Raw genomic sequence first — 11070 nt, 5'->3', positions numbered from 1 at the left:
TAATAATAATAATAATAATAATAATAATAATAATAATAATAATAATAATATCTATGTATCACAATAATGACAATAAAAACTATGGATGAACAGTATCCTGAAGGTTAAAACTAATTTTCCAGAATTTTAAATCACATGGAGAACATCTGCGAATATAGAAGGCTCTTCCCTCTGGATATCTTCCCTGTACATATGCAAACTTATCACCAACATTTTACTTTTCATTTCTTTGATTTTCCCTGACCATGTTTTGTCAGTTTTCAGCAGCATCACTCAACGCACCTGCTGGTTTAAAACTTAAAAGCTTAGTTTACATTAAATAAATATTTTATTAAATGATTTAAAATTACACAAATACCAAAATGCATTTTGGTCAATATAGGAACTTTAATATGAACCGGTTTGAACACTAACTGTTAAGTAACAAAACACATCTGTATGAGTTTGTATGATTGCGTTGATGCAATCATGTCCTACTGTTGGGCTGATTGGCCACTGTGTGAACAAAACATTTGACTATGTAGGCTTTGCTCCAGCATGTTTCTTCTTATTTTCTTAATAACAGAATGCTATTGCATACACATACAGGATTATTTTATTCTGTATTACAGTATTATTAAATACAATGGGATTATATAATTTTGAAAATAAATAGGGAATGTATGCACCAGTTCCACAGGTGCAAATCCCCAAAATACATTAACAGTGATTTCTTAGACTTTTGACTGATTTCAGAAAGCAGTAACCTTGACAGAGAGGTAGACAGAAAAGGGGATAAGGGCAGGAAGGACTACTGGCTCTTGTTTTCTCCCCTTGTACTGATTATCCCCTTTGTACTGGTTCTTGTTTCTTCCCCTTCTGAGAGATCTTAGAACACCTGCCCAAGGCTCTTATGATAGAAAGAAATAGGTTAAAATATAATGGAAACCTTGTGCTCCTTTTTCTCCAGGGCGTCCAGGAATACCATCACGTCCTTGATTACCCTTTTCACCAACTGATCCATCACCACCTGGTACCCCACTTGGCCCTGGGGATAATAAATATTAAAAGTTACAGTATCTATAGTTATTTGTGGTGTTTTTTGTGGTATGAGGCTATGTTCTAGAAGAGGTTTTACAAGTATCTGTGGCTGGCATCTTCAGAGAATGCTGGCATGGAAGTTACAGTACTTGTTTTTCTATACATTTCTGAAAATGGGAGGGGATTGTGTATATTGCTTTAACTTAATATAAGTGTAAATAATCACAAGAAAATGGGTTTACTGGGAACAACACATTTTCACAGATGTCAGAATGCAACAATAACTTTAGATTACATGGCATGCTTTCTTACATCTTCTCAAAAGGTCAAAGAACACCAGTTTTACTAGGATTCACACATGAGATCCTTGGAAAGCACTCCTAAGAATACAGCCATAAATTCTGATCTTTATGTTATAAATTTAGAATAATTATACTGAAAGTGAGAGGAACAATCAGTACATCAGTTAAGGGTTGTTTGAATATGTGGCTCACATGCAACATAAGAGGCCCTTTCACACTACAGTTTTAATGCTTTGATTCCACTTTAACTATAATGGCTCCCTCCTAGAGCTGATGGGAAGTGGACAGCAGCAATAGCAAGAGGACTACTGTTTTTACTGCCCTTCCTAAAAGATTCTGCCAGCATGAAACTACACAATTTATGAAGCAATATGCCAAACATAGCCTGCCAGTTTGGGATGGTGGTATTAAAATCTGGGGTTTTTTTAGGTCTTACTGTTTGTTTAGGACTGCCAAAAATGTATGAAGAGAGAGAGAGAGAGAAAGAGAGAGAGAGAGAGATACAGACAGACAGACAGACAGATACACACACACACACACACAGAGAGAGAGAGAGAGAGAGAGAGTATACATGAAAGAATGTCTGAATTTTACTTTGTGGATCACAATGTATTCAGCCCATTTTTATTGCCCAATTGTATTTTCCAGCTTGCATGACAAATATTCCCATTTATCAAATGATTATTATTCAGATACATGAAACACCACCACCACATGAAAAAGTTTCAATTTTCTCCCCACCAGTGAGTAAAATGGGGGGAGGGGGAGGAAAACAGAGGGTAGAAACTCACAAACCTGGAAAGCCTCTAATGCCATTTTGTCCTGGCAACCCTGTATTGCCTTTACGACCATTATCACCTGCAGGTCCTGAGAGCCCTATAAATAGAAGAGAAAGGAAGCCATTTTAAGTGGTATTACCAGTAAGGGCCTTTAATCTTTTGTGGTCTTTAATCATCCATTTTATGCTCTTTCTGTGGCAAAAGCCGATAATTAGTGAAGCAGAGCTGAAGTGGTTCCATTGACTTCCTTTCACTTTCTTGAAAATACATTCATTTATGCTATTCCTATGTGTGAGTTCTTTGCACTCCAGTTATCTAAATAGCAAGAGGGAGATTTGGCTGAGTGACCAACCTTTCATTTCTCTTTTATACAGTGATCTATCCTGCTTTCCTGATTGTACAACCAGCTGTGTCTAGATTGGCCCAATATTAAAATGTCCCAAGGGGTGCACATGCATATTCAGGAAGCTCAGATGAAAGAACATCATTGAAAATAATCTAATTTATGTAGGACTAAACTGTTCCTATTCAAGTGCTTCCAAGTGGAAGTTTCTGCGCACCAGATGCAAATCGCAAGGGGATTGTTATGATTCCTAGGATAGTTTCTGTTAGTTCACATAGAAAATCATGATTAAGCAGTAACAACTTAAGCAAGAAAAGCAGGAGTCACACTCTGAAACAGTGTCTGTGCCACAACATTCCCATGCTATCTAGAACCTCATGAATATGAAGCTGTTAGTTCCTGGTCTGATTCATGCAATCTCTTGCCTGATGAAGGAAACTAGAGGTCTCAAAACCCTACATAGATTTTTGTGACTTTTTGTTTGGCCTAATAAAGGTATGATCACAATACAGATTTTTGAATTGGTCCCAAACCATACTTCACCTGGAATTCCTGGTAAACCAGTATCTCCTCTATTTCCCTGTACTCCAGGTTCTCCTATCAGCCCTGGCCGGCCTGGTGCTCCCCTTTCACCTTTCCGTCCTCTTTCTCCTGGTAGACCAGCATCACCCTAGCAAGATATCAATGAAATACAGTGTTACAGTAAACATGAGACCAGCCTGTTAAGCAGAAGGTGATCCCGTTGAATACAGTATATTGTCAGCTTTCCATACCTTGGGTCCTGGGTTTCCTGGCGGTCCTGTTCCAGGACAGGCTGGTTCTCCTTTATCCCCTGGTATGCCAGGTAAACCAGATTGCCCTGGTATACCTGATGATCCAGGCAAACCTGCAGAACCTTGTTCACCTCTAAGACCTGTACGGATATAAACACTGTTCTCAAACTTGATATTTTAGACTGTTTATTTGGCAACAACATCAACAGCATGGTCAGTTCTAAAAAAACAATACCCAAGTCATGCAATTCTTAAACAAAATGTATGAGTTGTGTGTTGCACTATGTCTCCTGTTCCCACTTCCCACACACAATCAGCCTAAATGAAATCATTGCACTCCAAGATTTTATTAATATGCATGCAGAAATCATGTCTACTTTGTGATTATGTGGGTTTCTTAAGCAAATCTTCTTATGTTCTTGCAATGGTCCAGCATTTATCTGCCAAATGTTATCAGTCCACAAGTACAAACTGTTAAGAAGGTTTCTCTTTCAGGTTAACAAAATGTTATTTGCTCTTAAAAAGACAACAGAAAGAAATCAAATAACAATAAAAGAATGAGAGATATGTTTGCAAATTGTTCTTCAGCCCTTCTAAAGTATTACTTGAGAACACACTATCCTTTTTCTCAATTAACAACAACAAAAAACAACAATATGTAATGCTATTTTTTCTGTTCTTTTGCTCTTATCATTCATGCACCCAGGCTACTTGTCATGCCCTGCTGATGACTATTCAGATAATTCAGTAAAATCACCTGGCACTCCCATGTCTCCTCTGTCTCCTGGAGGTCCTGGCAACCCTGGTCTGCCAAGGACTCCTGGAAGTCCTTTTCCCCCTTTGGGACCTGAAAATATAAATCAATGTCAGAAATGGAGAGAGGATGTGGGTTTTTTTTGACCACCCTTTAAAATTAATCAGAACATTTATCAAAAGGTCAATATTATACTATTTTTAGTACTGTGTGTATAAAAAGAAACAGAATATCCCTTTTCTCTGTAGCCCCTACCATTGTCGCTTCTGCCCTGCCACTAGTGCAGTTGCTACATCTACTGAAATAGATCAATGCTCGTATTTAGGGGCGGGTCAAATTCTCTGATGTTATCTCATGATAATGGGGGTATAGCTATAGGAAGGGGACAAAATGATGGTATTGTGCCCCCCCAAACTAGAATCCTGCCAATCAAATGACATTTTCCTCCAGTCGCCAACTTTCTAGCATTGTAGTAACTTGAGGTTTCAGTTGAGCATTTAGAAATACAGTTTAGGCATTCAAAGAAATGGGGCAGGCAAAGTGACCAAGGCAATGTGAACACAGAAAATATAACATTCAGACCTAGAATGCTTTTCAGTATCTCACTTTCTACAATGCTAGAAATCTGAGTGAGTGAAATAATTCATTTGTAGGACATAATTTCTAGTTGGGTGGAAGTGCTCTTGTTTTGCCCCTCTCCCTGGAAGCTACACCCCTTAAATAAGAACTCGTTCTATGGTGCTCGTGTCGCGTCCGCGGAGTCGCGTCCAGCAGAGTTGTTCAGGGTGGTGAGGGAGCTAACTCAGCTCCCTCCTGCCCCGAACCAGATCCTTGAATCTTCTAAGGCCTGCTGCGACCAATTTAATAACTTCTTCGTGGATAAAACCTCTCGGATAAGCGAAGGTCTGAACGCCAACATTCAAGCAGAACCTAGAGTAGAGGCATCCAGAGCCTCCGTGGACTCCATTAAACTGGATCGGTTTGAGTTGGTAAGTACCGATGATGTGGACAAGATCCTCGGAAGTGTTCGGAAGACAACTTGCTCTCTTGATCCCTGTCCCTCATGGCTAGCGGCCCAGGGGGGACCGGCGGTAACTTTATTGCTACGCCGGATTATTAACACATCTTTGAGGGAAGGGGTAAGGGCAATTTCCCTCTGACTAAAATTGGCCATAGAAAACCTTATTAAAAAAGCCCTCCCTCGACCCCCTGGTACATAACAATTATCGGCCAGTTTCGCTGCTGCCAATTTGGGGAAGGTGATCGAGAGGGCGGTTGCATCCAGCTTCAGGCGGCTTGGATGAAACGGATTATCTGACCCATTTCAAACTGGCTCCAGGCGGGTTACGGGGTTGAGACGGCCATGGTCGCCTTGGTCGATGATCTCCGTCTGGGCATCGACAGGGGAAGCGTGTCCCTGTTGGTGCTCTTGACATCTCAGCGGCTTTTCGATACCATAGACCAGGTATCCTTCTGGGACGCCTGGCAGAGGTGGGAATCGGGGCACTGCACTCCAGTGGTTCCGGTCCTACCTCTCTGGGAGGTCCCAGATGGTGCAGCTGGGAGACGTGTGCTCCGATGAAGAGGGCCCTTATAACTGGGGTCCCTCAAGGAGCCATTCTGTCTCCCATGCTATTTAACATTTTACATGAAACCGCTGGGAGAGATCATCCGAGACATGGGGCCGGGGTTATCAAACGCTGATGACACCCAAATAATTTTCTCTATGTCTCCGACGATGCAGTGACCGGATGGTGTCTCTCCTCTCGTGGCCTGTCTGGAGTCAGTAATGGGCTGGATGAGGGAAAACCGACCAGCTGAATCCAGAGAAAACGGAGGTACTTGTGATAGGTTCCCCTGGTCCAGGAATGGTGGTAGTTCCACCTGTCCTGAACGGGGTCACGCTCCCTGTGAGGACTCTGTGCGCAGTCTGGGGGTGCTCTTGACTCGTCGCTTCACCTGACTGCTCAGGTGAATGCGACAGTCAAGAACACCGTTATCAGCTTCGACTTATTCGCCAGCTGCGCCCATACCTGGCCCAGAGAGACCTTGAAAACGGTGTAACATGCTCTGGTAACCTCGAGATGGGATTTCTGCAACGCACTCTACAGTGGGCAACCCTATACCAAAACCCGAAGCTACAAATGGTACAGAAATGGCAGCCAGGCTGGTCACTGGAACTTCCAGGGCCAGCCATATTACACGGTGCTTAAAGATCTGCATTGGCTGCCTATTCGCTTCCGGGCACAATATAAGGTGTTGGTGATGACCTATAAAGCCCAAACGGCTTGGGCCCAGGATACCTGAAGGACCGCTCTCCCTGTACATCCGTCCCACACCCTCAGAATTCTGGGCCAACTACTTAAGGTGCCAGGGGGCTGGTGGACCTCCACCGCGAGGAAGACATTTTCCATCGCCGCCCCGGCCCTTTGGAACACGCTGCCCACAGATCGCGCTCGGCCACCTCCCTGGCCCAATTAGAAAGGACTAAAAACCTTTCTATTTCAGCTTGCATTCCCCGATCAAATCCAGTGGGCCTCCCTTCCTCTTCTGTGGCAAGAGGACTGGCTAACGGGGGTTTTATCTGTTTGTGTGTAATTGTTTTTAACCCTGATGTATAGGTTGTTTGATGTTTTGCTGTCAACCGCCCTGATCTATGGAAGGGCGGTATAAAATAAAATTTATTATTTATTTTTATATATTCCACTAATAAATAATAATGGTGGCTAGATTTTCTTAATGATACTTTGCTGTTCTAAAATGCAGAGATTATTTTTAATTAAGACGTTTTTAAAGGCATTCTTGGCTTACTGTCCATTTTGTGTAAAAACTACGTCAAAGGTTTCCTCCGATGTTAAGCAAATATTACAACATGAAGCTTCCATAAGTAATTCATGAAGAAAGTTGCTTCTTTCATTTAGCCATCGGCAACTGTAAATAATCATGTTGAGCCATTTTATTAAGTATAGTGTCTAGATCAAGAGAAGTAAATAGTGCCACTCTAATCTGCTCTGGCCAGGCCCCATGTGGAAATTGTGTTCAGTTCTGGGCACCACAATTTAAAAAGGATGTTGAGAAACTGGAGCGTGTCCAAAGGAGGGCGACAAAATGGTGAAGGGTCTGGAAACCAGCGCTATGAGGAACGACTTAGGAACTGGGGATGTTTAGCCCGGAGAAGGAAGGTTAAGGGTTATATGATACCCGTTTAAACACAGATGGAATGTCATATTGAGGAGGAACTAACTGTTTTCTGCTGCTCCAGAGACTAGGACCCGGAGCAATGGATGCAAGCTACAGGAAAAGAGCTTCCACCTCAACATTAGGAAAAACTTCGTGACAGTAAGGGCTGTTCGACAGTGGAACACACCCTGGAGTGTAGTGGAATCTCCTTCCTGAGGTCTTTAAACAGAGGCTGGATGGCCATCTATCGGGGATGCTTTGATTTAGATTTTCCTGTATGGCAGGGGGTTGGACTGGTCCCTTGCAGTCTCTTCCAACTTTATGATTCTATGATTCTAATTTGCATTGCTAGCTGTTGCTTTCTAGAATGGCCCATGATGAATCATTTCATTGTGAGTCAGGATTCACCCATGTAAATGATAGAGTTTATAGGATGTATACCTGATGGACCTGCTTTCCTGGTATGCCATTCAGACCTACACATCCTTGTGCACTCACCTTGCTCCCTTTTTCTCCTTTTTGTCCTTTTCTTCCTGGAAATCCTGCAGCAACAATGACATGGCATGGCATGTCATATATTAACTGAAACGAGTATCAATGAATGTTTACAATGAAAACATGTATTAATAAAATTCTGAGCCTCCAAATAATAGTGAAGAATGTTTTATATGGGAATGGTCAATCTGGAATATCATCCCTTAGTTTTTTGTAACTACTTACATTTTACAAATGTTCAAGCACAGAGGCTGATGTACATCTTTGCCATACATGCAATCAGTTAGGGAATTGGAACATTATTTTTGAGAAAGAGGAATAAATAGTTACCTTTTAAAAATCAAAATGATAAAAGTGAGGGGAGGGACTTGGCATCATACTGTTTCTAATACTTTTGAAAAGTAACTTTCTAAGCTCTAGTACTCAGTGGCCACCATTTATGTCTGGCCTCATCTGAAATGATTTATATGATATGAGGATTTATTTGAATTATATGAGTTTAGTAGTAGTAACTACTACATACCTTAGCTCCTCTGTCTCCTTATCTCCAGAACTCCACAATGGAGTCTGATATTCCAGGGGAACTTATCACCTGGCTCACCCTTTCCCCCTGCAGATCCTTTTTCTTCCTTTCAGTCCTGGGAAGCCAGGAGTACCTTCAATTAAAAGAGAAAATCAGAATGCTAGTAATTCCCTGGGGTAAGGTACACAAATTGGGGCTGAACAATACTAAAACAGCTTCTTATTTCTATCAAATCTTTTCCCCACCTCCAAATCTAAAGAATGGGCAACTTGATCTCCCCTTCTTATAAGGAAAGGCAACAACATGATACCAACATGATATCCTATATGGAAATGCAGCATGATACCCAAGATGCAGAAAACAAAACATGTGTCCTCTTCTTTCACTATACAAAAGTTATATCTGTGCCATTCCTTGCGTTTTTACCGCAGAGCCACAGGAGGTTTGGACATTTACCTTCAGTTTTCAGAAGTAATTGCTACTTAAGACAGGTAATGTATACTTACCCCATCATTCAGGGATACCTGGATTGCCAAAGACACCAGGTAATCCAGGATTACCTACAGGGCCCATCAAGCCAGTTCTCCTCTTGGACCTGCGGAAAGTAACCAAAACAAATAATTTTGTTGAATCCAATGGATTAAAAGTGCAAGAAAAATGAATTCAGCTAAACTTCGGAAGAATTTTATGATGATAAGAATTGTTCAATAGTAGAACTGACTGTTGCCAAGGTAGTAGACTCTCTATTGTTGGCCAGTTTTTAAGCAGGGGTTAAATGGTCATTTGAGGGTTTCCAGTGCTAGCAGGTTTGGACTGGATGAGCTTAGGAGATTCCTTTCAACTTTATGATACTGTAATTCAATCTAGTCTTACTCTTGCATTGTGGACTTTATAGAGAACAAACAGCAAACAAAAGGTGATCTATAGTATGCTAAAGTCATTTGTTTTCCTTAAGGAGCACTTACCTGGTATACCTGGCACTCTGGCTGCCAGCTGTCCCCTTATTGCCAGATGACCCATCATTTCCTTGTGGCCAGGAATTCCAGGCAGCCCAAATGTCCTGGGAACCCCTGGGATGTCTAATCCTGGAATCCTGGGTCTCCTTTGGCTCCAACTGCTCCTTGGCCTCCTGAGGTAACACAGAAAGAAAACCAATGTGAAAGCTATTTCAAGCAACCCACTGTAATGGTCATTTTCAAAGAGGCAACAAAATATTTAAATACAATACTTTGTACTTCTAAAGGTTATATTTCTCTTTTTATTTTTAATAAAAATACCAAAACAAAATGATTAAGAAATATAACTTTAAGAATACAAAGTACTACATTTAAATTTTTTTTGCACTTTAAAAATGAACTTTACAATGGGTTGCTTGAAATCTTTCCCTTGATTTAAAGAAGTCAAGAAAAGAAATATGGGTGTCCTTTATGCTATACTTTACACTATTACAACATCTCCTGCACAACTCAGTTTAATTATTCCCACTGCAGGAAAAAATCATTTATTCTATTATTGATAAAGCAAAACCTAAATCATTTAACCGTACTGAGTTCTAATTTGGAAAAAAAAGGAGGAGAGGAGGAGGAAAGGAGGAGGAGAAAATTATTTTACTGAAAGATCTACCATTGACTACAGTCAAGAAATCAGAAGAGAAACTAGGATGGGCAGGCAGCTATGAAAGAACTAAAGTGTAAAGAATCAAACAGGGCACTCAAGTTCGAATTGTCCAAACCATTGTATTCCCCATCACCATGTATGGTTGTGAGAGGTGAACAGTGAAGGAAGTGGATAGGAAGAAAATAAACTCATTTGAGATGTGCTGCTGGAGAAAATGTTGAGGATACCAAGACAGCCAAAATGACAAATGAGTTTTTGAAGAGTTCAAGCTTGAAATCTCCTTGGAGGCCAAGATGATCTAACTGAGGCTGTCATGTTTTGGCCCAATCAAAAGCATGACTCGTTAGAAAAGACAATAATGCTCAGAAAGGTAGAAGGTAGTAGAAAGAGAAGATAACTCAATCAGGGATGTTATGGGACTGAATCTGCAGAACCTAAGCAGAGCAGTGGAGGATAGGAGGTCTTGGAGGTCACCATGAGTTGTGGTCGACTTGAGGGCAGCTAAAAATAACACAATAACTCTTCCCTGGTGGTAAAATTTTCTCTGGGTGCCCAGAATATCCCTGCATTAGCAAATACACAGATAATGTATTTCATGCCTCTGAGAATATATGGTAACAGAAGGCATGTTTGTTTTTCTCAGTATATTGCAGCTTATTATCAGGAATAGCCCAGCTATACTTTGTGGGGTTGTTATGTTACACATCTTCAGATTGGTATTCATCTGCAGGGATGCTTTGATTTGAGTTCCCGCATGGCAAGGGGTTGGACTGGATGGCCCTTGTCTCTTCCAACTCTATGTTCTATCATTCATATTTTGCATCATAAAGCGAGTCGAGTGGATTTGATTGTTTCAACATAAATAGAAATGCTCATGGAAAGAGCATCACTTCCCTGTATCTAGCTTCAACTAGTAGAAGGCTGGTGGCATGACTGTACCATCCAATGTTGCTACACAAATGGAATAGCACGCATGCAGTTTTGAACTGAGGAAACAGTTCTGCATCTGAATACAACCTACTTTTCCTTACAGATTTTTTATTTAAGGTCTGGTTATTAGACCAACGTTCAATATTATCTTGCTACTATGTAGGTTGAGTTTGCTGTCTTAGGTTATGTTGTTGCTGTCCATTTTGTGCTTTCAGTTACCCAGCTCACAGTGATACTCCTCATAGGGTCTTATCAAGCAATATTTGCTATTATGTCTCTAAGACTGAAAGATGTTACTTGCCCACAGTCACCAGTGGGTTTTCATGGCTGAGTAGGAATTTACCCTGATCTCCA

The 11070-nt window shown here is 41.0% G+C and overlaps 1 protein-coding gene and 1 long non-coding RNA gene across 2 annotated transcripts in view; one reads left to right on the top strand and one right to left on the bottom strand.

Moving 5' to 3' along the window:
- Nucleotides 1–1057, top strand: part of LOC121926785 — a 3126-nt gene extending 2069 nt beyond the window's left edge. The window contains exon 3 of the long non-coding RNA XR_006103086.1: nucleotides 950–1057. This is a non-coding gene — a long non-coding RNA (uncharacterized LOC121926785). The remainder of the gene's footprint in view (nucleotides 1–949) is intronic.
- COL4A3 (collagen type IV alpha 3 chain) overlaps nucleotides 1–11070 on the bottom strand; it is a 114339-nt gene that overhangs the window by 19177 nt on the left and 84092 nt on the right. The window contains exons 36-40 of the mRNA XM_042460066.1: nucleotides 3975–4064; nucleotides 3218–3357; nucleotides 2988–3114; nucleotides 2118–2198; nucleotides 929–1027 (exon numbers count right to left, since the gene is read on the bottom strand). Coding sequence (XP_042316000.1) covers nucleotides 929–1027; nucleotides 2118–2198; nucleotides 2988–3114; nucleotides 3218–3357; nucleotides 3975–4064 — 537 coding nt within the window. The remainder of the gene's footprint in view (nucleotides 1–928; nucleotides 1028–2117; nucleotides 2199–2987; nucleotides 3115–3217; nucleotides 3358–3974; nucleotides 4065–11070) is intronic.

Source organism: Sceloporus undulatus, chromosome 3, assembly GCF_019175285.1.
Source record: "Sceloporus undulatus isolate JIND9_A2432 ecotype Alabama chromosome 3, SceUnd_v1.1, whole genome shotgun sequence".
Taxonomy (NCBI): domain Eukaryota; kingdom Metazoa; phylum Chordata; class Lepidosauria; order Squamata; family Phrynosomatidae; genus Sceloporus; species Sceloporus undulatus.
The sequence above is the reverse complement of the archived record's forward strand: the minus strand, read 5'-3'. Positions and strand labels throughout refer to the sequence as shown.